The sequence below is a fragment of the Scardinius erythrophthalmus genome, assembly GCF_964197995.2.
Source record: "Scardinius erythrophthalmus genome assembly, chromosome: 15".
In the NCBI taxonomy this organism is placed as follows: Eukaryota; Metazoa; Chordata; class Actinopteri; order Cypriniformes; family Leuciscidae; genus Scardinius; species Scardinius erythrophthalmus.
In genome coordinates, this window is record NC_138235.1 from 21,271,627 (window position 1) to 21,296,080 (window position 24,454).

Genomic DNA, 24,454 nt, shown 5'->3' on the forward strand with positions numbered 1-24,454 from the left:
CAACAATGGAGACAGATGAACGCAAGCTTGAGGGGTGGGGTTTAAGCAGACTAAATGATTGGATAAGTCCTGCACATGTCACCAGAGAGAAGTCTGACACTTTCAACAAGAGGTCCAGTTAAAGGAACACTGCACCGTTTTTTGAAATAGGGCTTATTCACCGTCTTTCCTACATTTAGATAGGTGGACAAATGCATTTTTGTCTCAGTGCATGCATTGTTTTAGTTTGGCAGCGCCGCCGATAGCTTAGCTTAGCATAATGAATGGAATCCTTTGTTGCCAGCTAGCATGTCCTGAGTAAAAGTGATAAAAAAATAAATAAAAAAAAAACGAATTACTTCTTGTGGCCTGCGTATTCACAACGAGTACTACAAATAGCAATGCAGATTAAGACTAGGTGATTTCCTAGGCAGATATTGACATGGGACTATATTGGGGGGAAGCACAGGCGAAGCACTGCTACTTTGGCGCAGAGATATCACACAACACCTGAAATCCCCCAACTTCCGTCAACATACCAGCATGAATAGTAGCCGGCTATTTTTCCAACAGTAGACATAGTAAATGGCGATGAACATGGCGGATTTTGTGAGAGACGAGGAGGGTGACTTCTCAGACAGTCAAGAGCCAGAACCATACCTCTATGAATCAGAGTTTTCAGAAGAGGAGCTGCGTGCTTTGGAAATAGAACGACAGGAGGAGGAGGTTGCGACCGCTCAACAGCCTGAGGACGTGAGGATGAGAGTCAACAGGGCAATTCCACGCAAAACTGTCAGATCCATAACGCCAACACAATGCCATGGTATTTAGTTGGTGTTATGGATGTGACAGTTTTGCGCGGAATTGCCCAACACGAACTGGTGGTGAGTGTGATATCTCTGCGCCCAAGTAGCAGTGCTTCGCCTGTGCTTCACCCCAATATAGTCCCAAGTCAATATCTGCCTAGGAAATCACCTATTGTTAATCTGCATTGCTATTTGCACTCGTTGTGAATACGCAGGCCACAAGAAGTATTTTTTTATTTTTTTATTATCACTTTTACTCATGACATGCTAGCTGGCAACAAAGGATTCCATTCATTATGCTAAGCTAAGCTAGTGGTGGCGCTTCCAAACTAAAACAATGCATGCACTGAGACAAAAATGCGTTTGCCCACCTATCTAAATGTAGGAAAGACGGTGAATAAGCCCTATTTCAAAAAATGGTGGAGTGTTCCTTTAAGACATTTAGGCCCGATTTCACAGACAAGGCTTGGACTAAGCCAGGCCTTAGTTCAGTTAGGATATTTAAGTATCTTTTATAAATGTGCCTTAGAAAAAAAAACATTACTGGTGTGCATCTTGAGACAAAACAACGGCACTGACAAGTTTTAAGATATGTCACAGCAAGTTTCTTTCAGTTAAGACGGTTTAAACAAGCATTTTAGTTTGTGATTAAGCCCTGTCTGTACAACACCGGCCATTTAATTAAAATGATGAGGTCAAAATACATTTTAACATGCATTAAAAAACATGCACTTTGAAGAGGATACAAAACAACGGTTTGGTCACAAATTGGACATCGCTAGTTTCTTTCAACGTGAATGCAGCTGTGAGCTGACAGAAAATAAAGCGAGTTATGAATGAACGACTTAAGTTTGGGACATCAATAAAAGCCGAGAGAGTGACACGTAATTCGAACTGGCCGTATCGTTCTTAGTTCAGTGTGCAGTCTCATTGTTACTAGAGTTTTGATTGAAGTCTGAGTCATTTTTATGCAGCAGCGCAAAACCATAGTGACGGCGCGGCATTCCTTCGAGAGGCCCCGCGGGCATTGAGCGCGCGCTCCGCCGTACAGTCTACCATCGACAATTAGCACGTTACCCTCGCTCAGATGCACGCTCGACTCAACTCACTTTCACCCCGCTGCGGAATTCACCTGCACTATTGCACGCGCTCACATTTCTATTGCTTTAAAGAAATAGATCACCCAGAAATGAAAATGATGTCGTTCTTTACTCACTCTCTCATGTTGGTCCAATTCTAGTATGTGATTATCTTTCTTGTGCGGACCCAAAAATGAGAATGACAGCCTCATTTAGCATTCAATTTCCTTCTACAGAAAAAAAGATGCAATAAAAGTTAACGATGACAGAGTTTGTCATTCAGTCCCTAACTGACTAACATATCATTACGTGTTCCACAGAAGAAAGAAAATCATAAAGTTCGGGTATGTAAACCGAACTTTCGGTAGCACTTTATTTTACAGTCCTGTTCCCCATGGGCATACTATGTACTCATTACAATAACTAGGTAGTAACTAGGTACTAACCCTGAACCTGCACCTAAACCTAACATTAATCCCTGACTGTAGTTATCTTATATTACCCAGAATTTTCTTAAGTACTAAGTAAGTAAGTAAGTAGCCTACGTACTGTAAAAAGAAAACTTTCATTTTTGATTAAATTTAAATACATTTCCATAGGCCTAAGTGAGGAATTTACGTAGAAGTATAAAAAAGTGTCCATTATTAATTATGGAAAAAAGTGAGATTTTGTCACAACAGTAGGGTTACTGTTAGGGTTTAACAGTAGGGTTTTACAGTAGGGCTACTGTTTTGTTACTGTTGTGACAAAATCTCACTTTTGCAACATAGCCTAATTAATAATGGACACATTTTTTGAAAGTGAACTAATCCTTTAACCCCCGTGACGCTGTTACTAAACGTCTTGACGTCAATGAAATAAACCGGTTTCTAAAATGGCTTACAGAATTTATTTTACTTTGTTTATCTACTTATTCGCAAAGTTGGTTTCTATCTGGGGGGAAAACGGTGACAAATTTAGAATACGGGCTTCAATTACTTTTGCCATCTACTATTTTAATCTGTGAGGAAAGCCCACTCTCTGTAGCCTACACCGCATCTTCACTAAACATCTGGATTTCTTGACAACGTGGAAACTTTGAACAAGAAAGTCTAACAAATAGAAATAAATTGGGAAATGCGCACAAAACACCTAATACCTCAAACCGGCAATGTAGGATAATGAGGAATATATCTCAGAATCTTTCCCCACGCCACTTACATAATCTCCAATAAGACAAGCTTCCAGCACGCCTCAGCCATGCACGCTCGACAACCACACACCATCTCAATGTTTAACAGAACGAAATTCAGTATTCTAGTTACATATGGTTAAAGTAAGTAATATAAAACTAAGTTTGAGCAAGTCTATATCATCAGACATGTGCGGTCATGCTGCACTTGAACTCTCCCCGAGAACGCGCACTAGCGCTCCATGCAGAAGAGGCATGAAACTTACCTGTCTCTGGAGAAGTGTTATTGAAAAACGCTTGAGAGTAGAGGTTGAATGTGCAGTTATAGTAGTCCACTGTCCACTGCCAAGGTACCAAGGTATGTCACACTAATCTTTGCAGGTACACACGCCTATAAACCCTGAGGGTGAATATGTAAATGGAGTCTCGTTCACAAGGTCCGCTCGGTCTTTTGCCTCTACACTCAGGCGTGACTTTTCCCGGGTCTCGAATCGCACTCCCACTGAATAAAAGCTACTTTTACCTCCTACTGTTTAACCCTTTCTCAGGATTGGATGAGATAGGTTTGCCATGCACGTGTGCTGTACGATTCTATTCTGTGCATATAAAATATACATGTTTTTTTTTTTTTTTTATTGGATTGTTTGAAACATTTTTTAGGCCTGTATGTTGCCTATTTATAATGTTGGAACTTATTAAATATCTACTTTGTATGTTGACCATAGTATAATATTATGTGTTGTTATAGCTTACATATATTTTAGAGCATGGAGGGGAGCAGCTGACAATGAACAAACAATGAATGTGCCCAATTTCTGAGAAAAATGTTAAAAAATTGGACCCGGTAAAAACTCAGGTCAAGTGACCATTGTCCCGCAAGAGCTGTCCTGTTCACACAAACTAACAAACATAGTTTATGGCATTGCATTAGATTTTGCCAGAGTAATATTGATAGCCTAATTTTTTTACATATGAGATACAAACTATACGATGCAACATTTTTAATAAAAACACGAAATGTTATTATGTGAGACCTGATGTTTTGGAAAATAGCAATACATTAATTTACTGAGGTATTTTATGCTGCTGCCCAATTAAGGGTTAATATCATGGCACATATTTTATATAGCCCAAATGAGACGAAATATAATCAGTTACTTTAAAGAAAATAATATTTACATATTTTGTCACTATGATCGTTTAATTACGCACACAAATTCTTCAGCATTATCATTGCACTACGAACATTTATGACCACACGTGCTCAGGGCGTGCAAGTCTGAGAATGGCGAAAGTGCTGCGTTAAATCGTTGGCCTGAATTAGCAGCGGAAGTGCAGAAGCAGATGTGACAGTTGAGTGTATGAACAGCGGACCTGCAAGGAAACAATGTTGCAGTTGCATTTCACGAATGATACTTTACCCGACAATGTCAGCACTGACTTTCAGAATCTGAATAAATTCAGTGACCAGGTAGGAGTTCAGTATGCTGGGAACGGAAAGTGTTAACTATAATCCTAAATAATGAGTTTAATGTATTGGTGATCAACAGATTTTGTGAATAATTAAACTGGATGTAAATAAACGGGTCTATCGATCATCGCGCCTTCAAAAATAATTCACCTAATGTCTCGCTTAATACATGTATGTATTATATACATGCGTGTATAATGTGTTGTTGTCACGTGATGACATTACAGTACCATAACACTTAGCATTAGCATGAATAACCTCAGCTTTAGTGATGTTGTAGCCTAATGCATTTTACGCGTAACTTACTAAACTTCAAGGCACTTATTTAAAATGATTTACCGTATTTTTTTGTATTTTATGTATTTCGACACGATCACAATTATACGATATCATACCGTTGATAACAGGCACTCATTTTGGATTGCTGTGAATGTTTGAGGAAACAACTTGACTTCTTTTTATAAGTAGCATAGACACAATTATGCCTTTTTTCTAATATGTATTTGACCACTGCTAAAGTGTTATATGCAACAATCAACAGCAAACATACATTACACTACCTGTAAAGTTTGAACACACTCGACTTATGATGTTAAAATATCTAAATACATCATGCTTGATAGGCCTAGGTTTTTTGTTTTTGTTTTAAATAAATTCATTAGTGCAATTTTCTTTTCTTTTGTGTGTGTGCTAATATTTAGCTAATATTGTAATGTTTTTAAATGGGTGAGTTGAACAAGATGAACAGTAATGGAAAAGCAGCAAACAGGAGCCTGGTGTTCAGTTCTGCTTAAAGTGAATTAAAGTCAAGTTTTGTCCAAACATTTGATTGGTAGTGTGCATTTATCTGCATGTTTCTACACGCTACTTGCTGTACTTACTGTGTTCACGGATATACCTTTATTTCAGCTTTTCACCTAGATTGTAGATGATACACAAATGTAACCTACATTCAAGGCTAATAACTTTACTTCCCTGCAGCAGTTTGTGAGTCTGACAGAGATCTTATACCAGTTCCTTCTAGAACCCAAAGAGGTGAGGCAACACTCCCAGATTACATCTCTGAAAAGTTATTTCTCTGTTAAATCATTGCCAGGAAATGCAAGAGAGGATAAAATGTCTACCTTGAATGCAGCCGATTTGGGTAAAAGTGTCTGCCAAATACATGAATATAACAAAAGATTGATTATTTAAATCAATAAGATTGAACATTTGTGATAACCTGCGTGTGAAATGATTCTATTTGTAGTTAAAGGGATACTTCACCCAAAAAAAATGAACATTCTGTCTTCATTTACTCACCCTCAAGTTGTTCCAAACCTGTATGAATTTCTTTCTTCTTCATCTGTCAATGGGGCCTATCAATTGTTTGGTTACCGACATTCTTAAAAATATCTTCTTTTGTGTTCAGCAGAAGAAAGAAAGTCATACATGTTTGGAACAACACAAGGGTCAGTAAATGATGACAGAATGTTCATTTTTGGGAGATCCCTTTAAGAGGATTTATAATTGCACCCAAGTAAAAGTTAAATATTTGTCTTTGTCCTCTTCAGTCAGAGAGGTTCTTGCATCAGCTGACAGAGTTTGCTGGAGAGAATGGGATGAGTGCAGGGCCACTGAGGGCTCTGATGAAGAGTGTACTCCTCCTACCTCATGGTAAAACATTCAGGACCCTCAGCTTGAACAGATCGAGCACCTTAATCTGAATTCCCACTGTTGAATAATGCACTCCCCTTCTGCTGGTGATAACATCTAATGTAGACGCTTAGCCTGACCCCAGCACTAATTTAAACAGTGAATGCTATGATCCTAATCACAGTGAGTGATTGTTCACTGTATTTTACACCAAATTGCTGCATTATGCGTCTAGAGGATCCTAACATATGCAAATAGCCCTTGTTGCAAATTGCCCTTGGGAATCTCGACCTAATGTCACATGCAGACTGCCCGACTCTACCAATCAGTATGCATTGGTGTGCTGCTACATTTGCATGCAATAACTCTCCTGCTGCCTGTGCTTTTAGACATTAAATTAAGACAAACGTGTCAAATTACTAATCATACTGATGGGGGGGAAATAATCAAAGTGGTAGTGTAGAATAATATGTATCAGAAAGACGTACAAAAATGTATAGCCTGAGTTTTAAAAAGCCTATAGTGAGCTGTCTACGTAGGCAGCATTTTAAGGCATTACATATTAGTAATTTGACTGATACATAGATTCACATTGGTATGCTATCAAGGTCCATATCAGTTAGAATGCTGCCTATTTAGTTCACTAGGCTTTGGAACAGAGATAGAATGTGAATATTGAAACATTATTAATGTCTTCCTCCCTTCTCAGGTGCTTTAAAAAGAAACCTAACAGCTGAACAGGTGAAGGTGGACTTGCTCTCATTAGGTACAAATCGATCTTTCCTCACTGCCATAATCTGATTATATTTCCCATTTGTCAATATTTAACAGTGTGATCTATTGCTTAATCACAGGACTAAATGAAGAAAAGGCCAGTCATTTCTCTGACCAGGTATGACTTAGCATTAAGCCATCATGGGTGAGTTATTTTGGTGCTTCTGTTGTTTCCCTGCGGTTGTGGATGGGTATGACTAAGATTCAGTGTGTCTACATCTTCCATTTATTTCAGTGGAGAGTCCACTACCCTGTTTTGTCCAGGCTGGCTGTGGGACAGACACTAATGGTCAACCAGCTTGTTGACATGGAGTGGAAATTTGGTGGTAAGCAATCAATAAACATTTGTATTTAAATCTATATAATTTCCAATGCAAATAAGAATATAAATAATATGTGAATAATTTAAACGCATACTATTTTGCAGTTACTGTTGGTACAAGTGAGCTGCAAAAGACTGGAAACATTTTTCTACAGGTAAACCTCTTTAATTTTTTTGAAAGTCAGAGCAAATATTCACTGACAGATTGATTTTAAGGTGCATTTAACCTTTGCTTGATGGTTCAAACAGATGAAAGGCTGGATTATGCAACCCAAATTTTGCCCAGATTTTTTACTGTCTGGAGAAATTGACGCTAGTTGCTGAAAGTCAGTGTCAGTTTTCAGATTTTGCGGAGTTGGAGTTGACAGATTTCCCCAAAAATGTCATTATGTATGTGTAATACTTTTCTGGTCAATGGTAGAAATCATTGGGGAGGCAAAAGAACTTTCACAAACTTTATTTTAATTCTCATTCAATAATAAACAGAAAAGGCAGCTTTTCAACTCCACACTCAGCGCTGCACAATTTCGCGGGAAAAAAAAGAAAAAGGTTTGGATGAAGTCAGCTCACTTTCTGATTTGATATCGTTTCGTTCCATGTGACAATCTACAGAGTGCTTGCGCGTTTGTCCGCGGGGTTCCCCACACACAACAGGATTTCTGTTCGTAAATATTCAGCATGTTGAATATTTACGATTTGAGATCAGTGCAGCTCTGACATTCTTCCGAACAGATTCAATCACTCTTAACACATTTCACACCACAGGAAAATCTGATAAGATAATCTTTTGAACCATCAAGATAATCGGGACTTTACCTAGGATTGTCGGAAGAGGAGAATTGGGCCTAAAATCGGCCCGATTATCCTGTAGTAGTGTGTGGGTGCCTTTAGCCAGTGGCTTATATCCACCTGTCACTGAGATAACTAAACAGGTGTTACTTATCAAACAATTGACCCACTTTCTCCTGAACTCTCTCTACTGTTAGGGGATTTACAGTTAATGACCCAAGGACCATAAATGATTATTTAAGACCAGGAGTTAAACGTATAGTCAATTTAAGACAAGAGTCAGAATTATAATAAATTTAAGACATTTTTTACTTAAGATAGTTTGCTGTTTCATCAGCAGAAGTCAGCTTCAAGACTCACACGGGAGTTTGTAGGCCGCCCTGCTTAAAGTTACAAAGATCACAGCAATTATACCCTTCACCAAGGTCTGAGCTACATCATTGCTTCAGGTTGAATGATTCTGATTGGCTAAGAAATAGATAAACACATTTTCCACACATGGACAGATAGACTGAAGCATATCTCCATCGATTGTGCGGCTGACACTCAGACCCTGGATTTCGGCACGTTGTGACCTTCCAGGTCACAGATCTGCGTTTCTATTCGCTAACACGTCGAAGAAAATTAGTCAGTCAGCAACCTAGCACTGCTGAGGTTGTACTCAGTGAGTTTAGTTATCACAACCGTCCATTCAGTGTACTGCTACTGTACATCTGTAGCCGGAGCCATTGGTCCTGCGTCATTGTGGAGACTAAAGCCTGGAACACCAATCCGACGCCGACGAACTAGCGCTGATGAAAGCCGACTGTGTTGTCGCCTCACGTCGGGGTAAAAAGCTCCACTTGAACACACCGAGAGAACTACTGCCGACTGTTAGCTAGAATGCGCGTTCTACGCCTGCGTGTAAATGAGACAACTGTCTATTTCTGCAGATATATTCGTCTTTATTCGTAATTCAAAAAGGGAAACCGACGCTGCAGGCTGCAGATACACAAACCGTAAACAAAGCTTACGTTTTGAATATCAATCCTGTTAAAGGGGTCATATAATGGTACATGCACTTTTACAAGTTGATTGCACTGAAATGTCTGTTGGCATTGCCTGTACACAACCATCCTATCATGATAAAAATCCATCCAGTGGTTTTGTTTTAATCTCCTTATATGTTTGACCATCTCTGAAATCAAGCCGTTCGATATTGTGACGTCATAAGATCGTACGCCCCTCCCGCTATTGTGATTGACAGCCGTGTTTCAACACAAGACCCGCCCTGAGCGAGCTGTGACAGCTGTCGTCATAGTAGTCCGCCATTGTTGATATGCTGGAGTAGAATGGCGTCTAAGCGATTGTGGTGTTCTGTTCTTAGATGTAATAAGGAACACAGCAGTCATTTGGATGTTCCTAAATCCGAGCCGTTGAATAAGCAGTGGCTGAGTTTTGTTTTTGAAGCGATATGCCCAAAGGATTGACGCGGGGATTCCCTCACGGGGATTCCCCACAATCGTCTGTGCTTTCATGTTTGCGCGAATCATTTCACACCAGACAGCTTTACAAACGAGAAAAAAACGGATCGGTACCAACGTGTTCCTGCTGAACCTCCAGAAGATGTGAGTGTAATGTTTTATTAACCTTTATATTAGTATTTATATTAATCTTTGCGAAATTTGCAAACCTTGCTGCAGGCTTCATGATGAATGCGTCTAAGGTTTACACTCAGGGTACATTACGGCATGTTTTCTATGTACGACGTTCTCAATATAATTCATAATCCCACGTTTATAACAAATAACACGTGGTTATTGTGTTAGATACGGTCAGAGAATGTCTAATACGGTGTCCGCACAGAACAGAGGGGCGGGGTGAGCAAAGCTCATTATCATTTAAAGACACATGCACTGAAACGGCGTGCTGAAAACAGAGCTGTTTTTGACCAGGTAAAATTAGTGTTTTCTTACAATACTAATGAGAATTTTTAATTAAAGTATATTACAAACTTTTAATTTAGACCCTAAAGAATCATATTAGCTTGTACAAAAATGGCATTATATGACCCCTTTAAACTCTTTCTTTATTCCACTCCGCTCATGTTCATATTGAAATATTCGCCAAGGAACACTCAGGTAAAATGACGTAACATTAGAACAGCCTTCTCTCTGTACCGTTTTGACTTCTTTGCTCGCTGTTTTGCTATTATTCTCATGCACTGACTCGTTCACTAAGCTGAACAGCCAATCAGAGTTCTCTCTTTCACCGACGTCGATTCAACAGGTCGAATCGGCCAAAAAAAAAGCCGACAAGGACCAATTTCAGCCAACGGTGCGGAACCAGGGGGGCAATGTTCCAGAAAACATTAAAGCTTCCCCGGGGGCCGCCATTGATTAGCGGACCCCCACCTGCTGTTAGCATTCCATTGACTCCCATTCATTTTGGCGTCACTTTGACAGCGACTAACTTTACATCTGAGGCGTTTAAAGACTCCATTTGTCCATTATTTATTTCTAAAGAAACAGGAAAATGTATAAAAGGCTCCAATACCTTGTATTTTACGTTATGGCTATTTTTGTAAAAATAGGCTAACGATTGCATCATAACCACGCGACTCTCTGTCGCACAGTAGAGAGATTACCGTATGGACAGGAGGAGAAGCTCGCGGGCAATCGGGGGGACGTGGAGGCAAAATGACAAAATAATTAATTAGAATACCTAGCAAAAGTTTCTCCTGCTCCTATCTCATGGACACCTCCTACTCACGCTCTCCGTCTCTGCAAGTTTCGGAAGGGAATGATTCAGATTTCTCTTGGCACAGCTACTAGAAGACAGACGGGTTGCTCACGTCACATCTACGTCGTCAAGCTCAGTTTGAGTCTGCGCAGTACGGTCAGCTAGGGTGACCAGATGAGATTGGCTGAAATTCGGGACTGGGGGGGGGGGGCGGATGGGGGGAGAGCTGGGTGATGGGGGGGGGGGCAGTGTTGTTTGGGGAGGTTTTGGGGTAGTCCTACTATGATATTAGACTACATAGCCTATAATAAAATGAATTTTCAAACCTGAACCAAACATATTTTTATTCAAAGATCAACAGTCTGTCATTAATATTTAGTCTGCCACAAAAAACAATATTAAAATCATGAACTCAAATTGTGACCAAAAAAAAAAAAAAAAAGACTGCTGTAACAGTGCGTAAATCAGACATTTCAGGCTATAGTAAAGTCTAACGCTAATAAGCCTTATGCCAAAATTATTATTATGACGAAATTGTCGGTCATTAAATAAGAAAACTAAATAACTGTGTAGATGATTTGCTTTGTGTAACCCAACATCAGACATTAGGCCGAAGTTTATTTTTGAAAACAGTGCCGCGACCAATCAATCACTCCTTTACTGGCTGCCTGCTCATTCACTGTCCTCGCGGCTGCGGCAACTCGTGCTCGCTTATCAATGCATTTTAATTCGCGCCTACGGTATCTTTGTTGAACTTCAAAAAAAGAAAAATATGCTGCAGCCAATAAGCAGCCGGCGGGGGCTGGCTGCAGGACGACTCAACCTCCACGGACAGTTTTTAATGTTTTATCAGACAATAACTACTCAAGAATTTGCTTTAGTATAATTTTCGGGACAATTAGGGCCGGATTCGGGATTCGGGACAACAGCTTAGATTTCGGGACTGTCCCGAATTTTTCGGGACGTCTGGTCACCCTACGGTCAGCCATCAGGAAGTGAGTGCTTCTAATTGACTTCACTAACTTAGCCGACTGACGCACAAAAACTGCCTGACGACCGTCGGCTTGCTGTGTTCCAGGCTTAAAAGAAGTTACTGGTCCTAAAATAAACAAGTCCAAAATGTCACTTCTATCATTTAAGGCAGGGGTCACCAAACTAAGGCCCGCGGGCCGACTCAGGCCCGCCACCCCCCTTTGACTGGCCCCCCAGCCCCTCTGCCCCCCACCACTTGAATCGGCCCTATGAGGCAATCCCCAAAAGTCGTTATGGACGGTACGTCATGGTACGGGCGTCACAGTTTGGTGCATACATTTACACAGAGAATACACGGTATAAAAATAAATAAAACTTGCGTGCAATTTAATTAATGTAATGCGGAACTACTGTTAGATACGCGGATTCTTAGGGACACCTAATCTGTAGCTCCGCCTTAGCTCTGAAGCTCTGAAGCAGGCTGCGGAGTAAAGATTGCAATGCTGGAATATGTTGAGAGAGAGGTGTGGGCGCGATCAAAAAGTCGTAAAGTGTTTACTTATATTTGTGTGTGTGTGTGTGTGTGTGTGTGTGTGTGTGTGTGTGTGTGTGTGTGTGTGTGTGTGGCGCAGCCGCGATCGAACAGTGGAAACATAAAAACATACTCCGTCATTTAGTTTATGCAGGACATCATTCAAACTGCAAAGTGTTTAAGTTACTGTGAATTACATTTTTAAGGAAAACAAATATATTAATCTGAAATGTAGCAGATTAATTTTCAATTAATTCAGGTCCAATTACCAACCATATCAAGGTATTTTTTTAATTTAATTAATGAACTAATTATATAAAACTATTGCCAGTGCACTACAAATAAACTGGTTCTATGCCTTTACTTTATTAATAAAACTTATTTAAAAAAAAAAATAAAAGGCTTAAAGGAGAACTCCGGTCAATTTTAACATTGAGCTCATTTTTTTGTACATTTGGAGTGCTGTCAATACAGAGAACAACGACAAAAATCGGTGTTGCCTACACCGAGTTATTCTATTTTTAAAATTTGCACCCTGTTGACTTCAATGGGGCAAGTACTAAACCTGCTTTGAGCCTCTTAACATCCTTGATGTGTCATTACAAGTGCACAGAAAATGTAGTGATTCCTTCTGAGTGAACACGAGTGGATCTGACTGCAGTAGATGTAAAAGATATGTATAAAAATGGTTTAGTACTTGCCCTATTGAAGTCAACAGGGTGCAAATTTTAAAAATAGAATAACTCGGTGTAGGCAACACTGATTTTTGTAGTTGTTCTCTGTATTGACAGCACTCCAAATGTACAATAAAATGAGCTCAATGTTAAAATTGACCGGAGTTCTCCTTTAAGACATTTATTTTTCTTTTGGTGGTCCAGCCTGAGACATGCACAAGCCTTCTGCATTTTTGTTTTGTTTTTCCCTTCATTGTACCCAACCGTGATGTCTGAACCGAGGTATGAACCGAACCGTGACTTCTGTGTACCGTTCCACCCCTAAAAGAGAGTGGAGAGTTTTCAAAGAACAGTGGACCAACGATTATTTGTGAAGAATAACTTTAAATAAAACAAAGCGTGAAGACTCGATTACAACTTTTGCAAACCACTAGTAAAGATAAACAAATATGTGCCAGGAATCAAGTGTTGATATAGTATTGTGGATATAGTAGTGGGGATGGCTGTGCCAGGCTAGTAATCTCTACTACACAATGAGGCCTGCTGGTGGTCATTTTGGTCTGGGTCATACAATTCTATGTTATATAGCTGACCCGGCCCCGGCCCCCCATCACAGTCAGGAACGATAATGTGGCCCCCAGAGAAAAAAGTTTGGTGACCCCTGATTTAAGGTCTGTATTATTATTTTAAAGACTTCTTTAAAGTCATTCAGTTTTACTTTTAAAACATTTACATAAAAATTGCCCTCTAAATATATAAAATCTGAACTGCCTGTAGCATGATTTCTTTTAACATCTACAACGTGTGTGCCGGCTCTCCTATGCCATTGCCGTTGATGATAGGAGTTTGCAAGTTTAGAACGCGTACAAACGGAGTCCATGCAGACGGATGTAGATGCATAAAAAATGTCTCTTTATTACTTTTGCTCCATTAAACATGATCGTAAACTTCCTGTGGCTTTTCCTTGTTCACGTGTACACCCAAAGCCATACCTTATGGACCGCATACAACTAAGATCCAACTTACAAGCTACTCTGTCGTGCGGTCAAAAACTGTGTGCTTCCTAATCACCAACGCACACACCTGTTGCTCAGGGGATCTACTTATACACAGCACCACCCAGTGGACAAAAACATTATTGCCCCAAAAAATGGCTCCTACACACCGGCCCCTTAATTGAATATGACATATTGGCATAACAATTACAAATTCATACAAAATGGAGCCATACATACCAATTAAAGTTTTATACCAATGTATGAAATGTATGACGAAAAACACTTGTTGAATGCCCTATTTTAGTCTACTTCTAATAAAAGACTAAGCTTGCTAATTGGACGTTCTAAGATATTGCTTTTAGTTTGAACTTTTACTGAACGTACCAAGCCCTTTTTGTCAGGGAAGGTCTCCACGACTTTTCCAAGTAGCCATGAACCACGTGGTGCAGTAGAATCAGCAATAATCACAATGTCTCCAGGGGAAAAACTTCTTCGTTCTTTGTTCCACTTTTGTCGCTTTTGCAACAAGGGTAAGTATTCCTGTACCCATCGTTTCCAAAAGAGATTGGAAATATATTGCACCTGTCTCCATCTCTTTTTGGCATACATATCAGATCTTTCAAACAACCCAGGCGGTAACGCAGGATTTCCTCTCATAAGCAGGATGTGATTGGGCGTGAGGGCTTCCAAGTCGCTAGGATCGTTGGATAGTTTAGAGATCGGTCGATCGTTCAAAATAGCTTCGGCTTCACACAAGACAGTCTGCAGGGCCTCGTCATCCAATGTTTGTTGCCGAAGGACTGCACAAAGAATTTGTCTCACCATTCGAATTATGCGCTCCCATACTCCACCGAAATGAGAGCCTGTAGGAGGATTGAAGCTCCATTGAACTCCCTTCTGCAGTAAGGCCCTTTGAACCCTTTCATTGTTTAATGCAGTAAGTGCCTCCTTCAACTCCCGCTCGGCTCCGATGAAATTTGTCCCATTATCAGACCTCATGTGAATGACCTGTCCACGACGACAGACAAATCTGCGTAAGGCATTAATACATGAGTCTGTATCTAGGGAGTATGCCATTTCCAAATGGACAGCTCTACTTGCCATACAAGTAAAAATCACTCCATAGCGCTTCACTTTACTTCGTCCCCTTTTTACTTCAATAGGCCCGAAAAAATCCACTCCAACGTTAGTAAAAGGTGGCAGGTCAGGGGTGATCCTTTCCACTGGAAGGTCTGCCATCTTCTGTTCACCCAACTTCCTTTTATAACGTCTACAGATGACACACTTGGAAATTATCTTTCTTGCAACAGAGTTGGCGTTTGTAATCCAATACTTAAACTGGAGCTTGGAAAGCATCTGATTTCTGCCACTATGCCCCAACTCTTCATGAATATCTCGAAGTATGAGATGAGACACATGCTGATCTTTAGATAGCAAGATGGGATGTTTCATTTCGATCGGCATAGCTGACTTACCAAGTCTTCCTCCCACTAGCAACAGTCCATCACACAATACAGGATCCAGACTATAAACATTACTGTTTCTTTTAACACCAACGTTTCTACCCTTGAGTTCAGCAATTTCCTCTTGGAATTGTTCCTGTTGACTGAAACGAATTATGCCATGCTCAGCCATAGAAAGATCCTCCAGTGTCAAACTTTGTCTGCCCAGAGACGCTTTAAATTCCTGTAACTTTACATCCACCGCGACACTGTCAATCTGCCCCAAAGATAACTCCTTTCGCTTACGTCTCAGCTCCATCAGAAGTTTCTGCAGTTTCAAGTACCAAGCGACTGCAACTTTCAGACGTTTCCATTCTGAGAAGAAATGAATAAGTTGACTTGTGGCATTCTGTCCATTCTGTACAACCATAGCATTGACTTTTAACCCTTTAATCTCTGGGTCATCAGTTGATATCAGATCACTTGTTGGAAAGTGTGTCTCACTCGGCTTCAAGAGAAAACTGGGACCATCAATCCATCGCTTATTACTCAGAAAATCTTTTGCTTTCAAACCACGAGATGCATCATCTGCTGGATTTTCTTTAGTGGGCACGTATCTCCACTGTTGAGGTTGTGTTCTGTCTCTTATGTACGACACCCTATTACCAACGAATGTATGAAACCGTTTGTCTTCATTCTTGATGTAATTAAGGACAGTCATGCTGTCAGTCCAGAAGACCGAATCTTCCAATGAAAGTTGCAGCTCCCTCTTTAGCATGACGTCAACTTTGACAGCCAGGACAGCCGCTGTAAGCTCCAAACGAGGTATGGTCACCGGTTTTAGTGGTGTAACTCTGGCTTTGCCCAGCAAGAAAGCCACATGTACCTCGTTTGCACTATTCTGCATCTTAATATAGGAAACTGTGCCGTATCCATCTTCGCAAGCATCTGCGAAGTGATGTAAACAAGCATAGGAGGGCAATTCAAATTCCATAGGTTTAAAACATCGGTTTACCTGGAATCCTGCCATTCTGTCCAATTCGAAAATCCAATGGATCCATTTCTCCTGGTGGATCGATGGTATAGCTTCATCCCAACCCAACTTCAGTCTGCACAACTCCTGCAAAAGTACCTTAGCAGGCAGAATAAGTGGTGCCAGAAAACCCAAGGGATCAAAGACAGAGCTTACCACCGATAAAATGCCTCTCCTAGTGCATGGTTGACTTTTCAAGGAAGTCTTGAACTGAAAGGTGTCAGTTTCCACACTCCACTGAAGACCTAAAGCTCTCTCAACAGGCAATTTGTCCCGATCCAGATCTAGTTGCTGTATATCCTTAGCTCGGTTTTCCTCAGAAACTGACTGCAACACTTTGCGACTGTTGCTGATCCATTTTGTTAAACAGAAACCTCCTTTTTGACAGAGAACAGTAAGATTAGCAACCATAGAAATGGCCACTTCCTCAGAAGAGACGCTCTTCAGACAGTCGTCTACGTAAAAGTTATTGTTAATGGCGTCAATTACTTCAGCTGGAAAGTCTGCTTGATTGTCCTTTGCGGTCTGTCTCAAGGCATAACAAGCACAGCTTGGAGAAGACACAGCTCCAAAAAGATGAACTGTCATCCTAAATACGATGGGTTCTCTTGCCAAGTTTCCATCCGGCCACCACAAGAACCGAAGAAAATCTACCTCTTCTTCAGCCACTTTAACTTGATAGAACATTGCTTCAATGTCAGCCATGAAGGCTACTGGCTCTTGCCTGAATCTCATCAGCACACCTACTAAAGAATTGGTAAGGTTAGGGCCTTGCAACAATTGACTATTAAGTGATGCTCCTTTATAAGTTGCTCCACAGTCGAACACAACTCTCAGTGATCCCTTCTTGGGATGAAACACCCCGTGATGAGGAATGTACCAAACCTTGCCATCCACACGATCTAATTGGTGAGCTGGTACCTTCTCTGCATAACCTTTAAGCGCAACATCAGCAAGAAAATGAGAGTACTGTTCATGAAACCCTTTGTTTCTTTCCAGTTTCCTTTTCAGACCATTTAATCGTTGCCTAGCGACACAGAAGTTATCAGGTAACATGACATTACCAGTCTTGAATGGCAACTGTAGGCTATAATGTCCATCCTGGAGCATGACACTGCGGGTCATTATGTCCACAAACCGAAGATCTTCTCTTGACATTTCTTCCTTATCAGCAGTCCCTTCACTGAAATCATAATTAAACTGATTGTTGAGCATCTCTTCCAATTTAACCACGGAAATTCTGTTAACAGTAACCGCAGAATGCCCAGCTTCATTCTTGTGGTCACTGTTTCCCTCCATGGTCCCATTAACAACCCATCCCAGTAGGGTTTTAATGGCAAATGGCCCATTACCATGACTGTTTATTATTTCATATGGCTCAATCACATTAGCTGCATTAGTTCCAATCAGTAAATCAACGCCTGCTTGAATGTGTGGTATCTTAACCTTGTCCATGTATGACCATTTGGATAACTCCTCCTGAGTAATGATGTTTTCAGAGTCGACAGGCATCTTCTGCTGTGTATATACAGCAGGAAGTGGGAAGAAACGGTTGGTATCTATTCCACTGATTTCCAGTCCGTCGATAACATTGCAGGAGACAGATTTTTCCTGACCCATGGTACGAAAAAGAATGTTGACCCTCTTTCCCAGATACCTCCTTGCGATAGATGTGCAGGATAGTTGGATGCACTTCTCCACAAACCTCACATATCAAACGATTGTCACACTCCTTACTCATATGTCCTGTCTTTAGACAGCCAAAACAAATTCCCTTGGCTTTCAAGAACTCAATCTTGTCTCGTTGAGTCTTCTTCTTCAAAGTAAAGCATCTTTCCAATGGATGTTGATTTGCACAGAACAAACAGTTTCCATTAGACTTAGATACAGGGCAGTATCCTTGCTGTACTGACCCAATGTCAGTCTTCTTATTTGGAATTGAAACAGCAACATCAGTGGCAAAACTATTCCCTTTAAATGTCTTGCGTACTTGGGTTTTGAATTTACCCGTGCCCTGTTTGTCCTGGATATCTCCAAACACAGGATCAGATGCCACCCTGACCTGTTTTTCAATAAAATCAACAATGTGTGAGAACTTTGCTCTGCCTTGACTGGACTCCATAATCTCACAAGCCTGAGCCCTCCATTGCTCTCTCAGCCTGTAAGGTAACTTTGTAACAATGATCTTCATGTTGCTAGGCATGTTAAGTTCTTGCATGTATGAAAGTTCATCGATGGTATTGCAACATGTACGCAAGAACAAAGCATAAGCCTGTAATCCCTGCACATCCTCTGCCTTTAAAGCGGGCCAGCCCAAGGCTTTCTCCAGATAGGCAGTAGATACCTTGAATTCATTGCCAAAATGTTCTTGTAGTAATCTTTTGGCTAATGCATAGCCTCTGTCTGGGGCCATATGCTGGCAACTGCGGACCAGATCTTTAGGCTGTCCTCTTGTAAACTGCTCGAGAAAATACAGACGATCCTTTTCATTATTAGTTTTCTCTTCAATGCCATGTTCAAACGCTCTGATAAATGCAATATACTGCAATGGGTCACCATCAAATACTGGGATCTCTCTTTTTGGTAAGATACGAGGATTTCCTTGCTGTTGAATGAGATAAGATGTTAATTCCTCTTGTCTTTTTAAGACTTCAAACAGTGGATCACCATAACGAGGAAGAGCATGTGACATTTGATCGACTCCCATATTGCTTTGTTGCACTTGAGCAGAATATTGGAAATCAGATTGTTGAGCTGTATGGAATATTTGTTGATCTCTCCATCCTTTCCTTTGATTCTCTGTTATGACTCGCAACACAGAGAGATCAGCTGCTCCAGCTGTATTCGATGGCTTTGAATTCACTGATACATATTCGTTTGCATCGGGATTCAAACACTTTGGCCGAGAAGAATCAAACTTAAGGTTATCAGTTTTATTAATCCCAATTGATTTTGATCTTGAATTACGTGAACATTTGCTTGGATTATCAGACCTTTGCAACACAGCGATCTTTGCGTTTGAAGCTGCTATTTGAGCATCCAACTCCAATTGTTCCTTTTTCTGTCTCAAGTCCTCCTCCTGAGCTTCAATTGCATGCTTGGCCTTCAATGCAACAGCTTGTGCCATAAGTGCAGCCTTTTCTGCCTCCGCTTGAATGCATGAAGATGCTATAGATGAACTGCGGTGTGAGCTGTGTTTACTACGTTTTGAGGTAGCATAGGACACGTTTGAGACGCTGTCTCCAGGACCAACATCACTACATACTTCACCCATTTCAGAGCTTTTCTGACCTTTTGCTATGTCTGATAACCATTTGTTCACCCGTTCAATTAACTCGTTATTTGGTATCATTTTGGCTTTAAACCATATTTCATGTTTTTCAGCTTCATCCACAGGTAAAATAACCAACAATGACTCGTGAGCTTCTTTAGCCTCTGAACATAACCTCACAAAATCTTCATAAGGCAAGCGTACCTCAGGTTCATACTCTTTGTTTTCATAGATTAACCTGTTAATTGACTCTATTAGTTTCTGAGCCTTGTTTAACTTAGCTTTTCTTAAATTTTGCAAAGTGTCAAGTTTTTCCATTAAAGCCTTAGCTGTTAATTTAACAGGTCTTTTCCCTCTTTCAAACTCGTTTTCAACATTAGACAGGTTTTGATTTGACTCATTAAACCCTTTAGCATTCATAGACATTTCATTTTCCATTTTGCAAACAGTTGTGAACAAACATACAATTCAAACACACAAACAATGTTCGTCTGTCTTTGGCAACCAATGCATTGGAATTACGCAAATGTGTGCACACAATATCACATGGCCATGTTAATGCTGCAACAACGTACCTACAATCCAGTCGAACGATCGGCCCTTTAAACGGCCAGATGAGCGCGCAGCAATCCAATGATGACACCAACGAGAGAGGGAAAACTAATCCAAACGAATCCACCGAGTACAATCCAGCCAGACGTGTTGAAGAGACGATCCTCACGTGCAGAAACAGAGAGACTTTATCCAAACAGCCTCCCTCGGTCCATTGAAACAAGCGTGTTGCTTTTTACTCCAGATGATCTCCTTTATCCAGTGAAGCAGAGTTTTTGACTTTGTGCCGGCTCTCCTATGCCATTGCCGTTGATGATAGGAGTTTGCAAGTTTAGAACGCGTACAAACGGAGTCCATGCAGACGGATGTAGATGCATAAAAAATGTCTCTTTATTACTTTTGCTCCATTAAACATGATCGTAAACTTCCTGTGGCTTTTCCTTGTTCACGTGTACACCCAAAGCCATACCTTATGGACCGCATACAACTAAGATCCAACTTACAAGCTACTCTGTCGTGCGGTCAAAAACTGGGTGCTTCCTAATCACCAACGCACACACCTGTTGCTCAGGGGATCTACTTATACACAGCCCCACCCAGTGGACAAAAACATTATTGCCCCAAAAAATGGCTCCTACAACGTGTCTATGATTTTCAACTGAAACACAGTTCTTTACTATAAATAGCTTATTATCACTTATGACACAGGCTCAGATAGCAGCTTTTATCGGACTTTGAATGAGAGAGAGACTCTGAGGCATTCAGAACTGGTAAACTGCATTTCCATAAACTTGTAACATCAGACTCTATCTACTATCTTTTGACTCTAGCCCAGCTTAACCCCTGATTTCCACCAACTGCGGAATGGCTGCGGATCCGCTCCGGAACGGCGGCGGAGTCAATAGGTTTCCATTAAAGTCAATGTGTGTATTTTCACTGACTGCGGAATGGCTGCGTTCCGACTCCGGCCCTCCGTAGCAGATACGCAGAGCTTCTATTTTTGCCGGATGCCGGAGAGCTCCGCAGCAATTCAGCACTTATATCGCGCGATCATACGTGAATTCACGAGATCTTGTGGGTCTTCGTGACTTCACCTGTTAGTCATGGCCGCAGCCGTTCCGCAACAAATCCGGACCTGGTGGGTATTGAAGGACAGCGGAGCATGGAGCCGATCCGGAGCCGATCCACAGCCGTTCCGCAGTTGGTGGAAGTCAGGAGTAAGACATCTTTGACAGAAATTACATGCATTTTCAAATAAACATCATTTTTATATATTTTTGCAACATTTGTTGGAGTCATCAACCTGTATTTATCCATTCACTTATAAAAATAATTATTATAGATATTATAGATGTTTCCTTCAAAAAGATTTCCTTAAAGGGGTCATGAACTGAGAAATCAAAAATCCCTTGATCTTTTGACATATAAGAGGTCACTGTACTATAAAAACATCCTGTAAGTTTCAGAGCTCAAAACTTTCTAGTTAGTCTGAACAGCTTATATAGAAGCCAATCTGCCAGAACGACAGGATGTGGAATGTGCCAAATCAGTGTGTGCCTGCTAAAACCAGGCTAGGAAAAATGCCTTTTATTTCTAAATTATGACAATTTTTGATGTAAAAATCATACTAACATTATAAGTGCACACCAGGAAACATTATAAAACAATAAAACAATGCAGTTCATGACCCCTTTAAGACTTCAATCTTTTGACCTTATTTTTTATCTCTTCTCACTGATCTACTTTCAAACCCACATTAACACCAGAAATTTCTGTCACATTTTCTTTTTTTTTACACCTTCTGAGTGGGCATTTACAGTTATGGGCTAAAGGGCCCTGCTGACCACAATTAAAACACTCTCTGTCATCTGGTGGATTTGTATCAGCCTCAACTACAGCAGCAGACAACTTGCCTATAGTTTGCCTATAGCCAACTGCACACCACTGAAGCAGTGTGTCCCAATCAGGAATGTAAACAGAGACACTGATAAGCAGTTTTCTGTATTGTTTTGACAGACGCCAGTGGCAGATTCAATCACAATAGCCGAATCATTATCATTGGCCGCACATTAATTTTCATAAGGGGCACAATGGGGATTTCCACAAAGTTCCTGTTCAACTTGAGTCACACTTGTCCAAGGAAACGGTCCCCAACCCATAATTAATCATCGTCAGCAAAAAAAAAGTGAAATTCTTTCTTGGTTTGTAGCCAGTTAAGTATGTTGTTTTTCATTTGTAATCTTCAGTGGTTGTATTTCCAGAAGCAGCCTAATGTAATATCCGTAATATGTAGGCTACACTAATTCGTGATCACCTCCCCTTTAAAACTCATATGAAACCGGCGGCAGGCTTCGGCTCCTCCCCGTATTTTAGTCTGCGTTATTCAGTGAGCTCTTCAATCCGCAGCAGCACAAAGCCAGCGTCAGAACCAGAGGACGATGTTTGTGTGCATTTATTGATAGATTGTTATGATATCTGCATCTGTGTAGTTCTTTGTCATAAATGTAGTTTACATAATATGATGCGGGAAACAATTCAAGACAGTTTCCCACCCACTGTAAAATTTGGCCTTATTTATTTTATGAAATTCCTTTCATCTAAATGGCATGAGACTTTGTGACTTCCTACTCTTACTATACTCTATACTTCAATGAAATACATTTCTAAAATTTGTTCTAATCATTTTATGATATATTTAAAAGTAAAACACAAAACTATAAAAGGGAGTGGAAATGACAAATGAGCTAATGTGGTCTTCTGCAGCCATCTACTGGTTATAGTGGTAATTTCATGTTATTTTAATGTTAAAAGTGTGTTTGTTTTCCACCAGGTCACCAAAATCCTCCACTAAAGCATGGCTCATTTTCCATGTTATCCCCATGAATGAAAATGGGAATTGTAGATCTTCTTTAAAGTTAATTTCCCTGCACAAATGTAGTGTTTAAAACATTACATGTCTTGAAAAAAAAAAAAAAAAATTTCCCACATATTACCAATCTAGACAGTTACAGCTAAATAAAGTTTATCGATATTCTTAATGAATATTAGCTGGTTATTTGAAATGATTAGAAATTAATTCAGTATTCAGGGATTGACTTGATTAGTGTAGAACATACCTACCAAAGTATACAAACTATATATAAAAACTTTTTTTTTTATTCATACCCACATTGGGGGAAGAGCCCCACATATTGAAGTGAATATTTAATGAATAAGGCTTGTGATTCATTCAACTTTTTTCTTCTCACAGCTGAAACTGGTGATCAGAAAAGGAAACACAACAGAAAATGTGTACATGGGTGAGTTTACTTCAAATTAATTGTCCAAGTTGTTAAACTGTACTTGATTTAGCATTTTCAGGATACATTTGTTGTCATTTTTGATAGTTTTGTTTGTGTCTCTCCACATTAGAGCTGACTTTACCCCAGTTCTATAACTTCCTTCATGAGATGGAGCGTGCCAAAGCTAGTATGGACTGCTTCAGTTAACCGGGTCGGAGGTCATTGTAATCAGAGTTTCCCCGTTTTTTTGTTGACCAGTAAAGAGTTGTAATGATGTTCCCATACTCTCAAAATGTTTCAAGAAGAAACTTTAATAATTCAGTGATCTTATTCTGTTGTGTGTTTGTTTGTGTCCAGTGTGTTTTTGTGTGAGACAAAGATCACATTCCACATTGATGCTCTTTATTGATGATCTTCTGTTTATTAAACCTTTAATAAATTTCTTCTGTAATGGTGTTTTTTCTTCTTCAATTTAGTGTTGGATTTCATATTTTGTTACCTGAAATCGAACCATCTGCTTACTGTAGCCTATAAATAAAATAATTAATACAATACATTACACAAATATACATTTATTTTGGAATGAATACAGAACATAATTAGTCAAATATTTTTTGTGTGTTGTCCTTGGTATTAAAATATTTAGGTAAAAATGTAAATATATGTTTTTCTTCTACTACTACTAGGTGCTGCAGAAATGTATTCATTTTGCTGTCAGCAGACATATTCAATGTGAAAAGTGGTTGCTTATATCAAAGAATATCATGCTTACACAGAGTCAGACTGGTGTAATAAATTAAATCTGTGTTAAATATAAGCGCTCTGTTTTATGGTATTTGTGTCCTGGAGCAATTTAAAATCAAGACCGGCAATATCAGAGACCATACCCAGAGGCTGTAGATAAATCATTTGACTGATTTGTCCTTACGCATGTCGTTATTTCCCTCTCTTT

At 40.0% G+C, this 24,454-nt stretch overlaps 2 protein-coding genes across 4 annotated transcripts in view; one reads left to right on the top strand and one right to left on the bottom strand.

Annotated features, from left to right (window-relative positions):
* The window catches only part of dnmt3bb.1 (DNA (cytosine-5-)-methyltransferase 3 beta, duplicate b.1), a 70,686-nt gene extending 67,147 nt beyond the window's left edge, over positions 1–3,539 (bottom strand). For 2 of the 3 annotated variants that reach the window (XM_081385896.1, XM_081385895.1), the window contains exon 1: positions 3,302–3,521. The gene's annotated coding sequence lies outside the window, so the exon portion shown is untranslated. Of the gene's footprint in view, positions 1–3,301 lie in introns of all 3 variants that reach the window. The other variant, XM_081385894.1, reaches the window with a different exon arrangement.
* A 771-nt stretch (positions 3,540–4,310) lies between these two features.
* commd7 (COMM domain containing 7) lies at positions 4,311–23,944 on the top strand. Its single transcript, XM_081386683.1, has 9 exons — positions 4,311–4,506; positions 5,488–5,541; positions 6,060–6,162; positions 6,851–6,907; positions 6,996–7,033; positions 7,151–7,241; positions 7,343–7,392; positions 23,472–23,520; positions 23,633–23,944. Exons 1-9 carry the CDS (start codon positions 4,423–4,425, stop codon positions 23,707–23,709), a joined length of 603 nt encoding a protein of 200 aa, XP_081242809.1. The 5' UTR covers positions 4,311–4,422; the 3' UTR covers positions 23,710–23,944.
* The last annotated feature ends 510 nt before the right edge of the window (positions 23,945–24,454 follow it).

Coding starts and splice junctions, on each gene's coding strand:
- commd7 (XM_081386683.1), top strand. CDS start 4,423: ATGTTGCAGTTGCATTTCACGAATGATACTTTACCCGACAATGTCAGC. Junction 5,542..6,059: donor TCCTTCTAGAACCCAAAGAG/GTGAGGCAACAC, acceptor TGTCCTCTTCAG/TCAGAGAGGTTCTTGCATCA. Junction 7,034..7,150: donor CCAGTCATTTCTCTGACCAG/GTATGACTTAGC, acceptor CATTTATTTCAG/TGGAGAGTCCACTACCCTGT.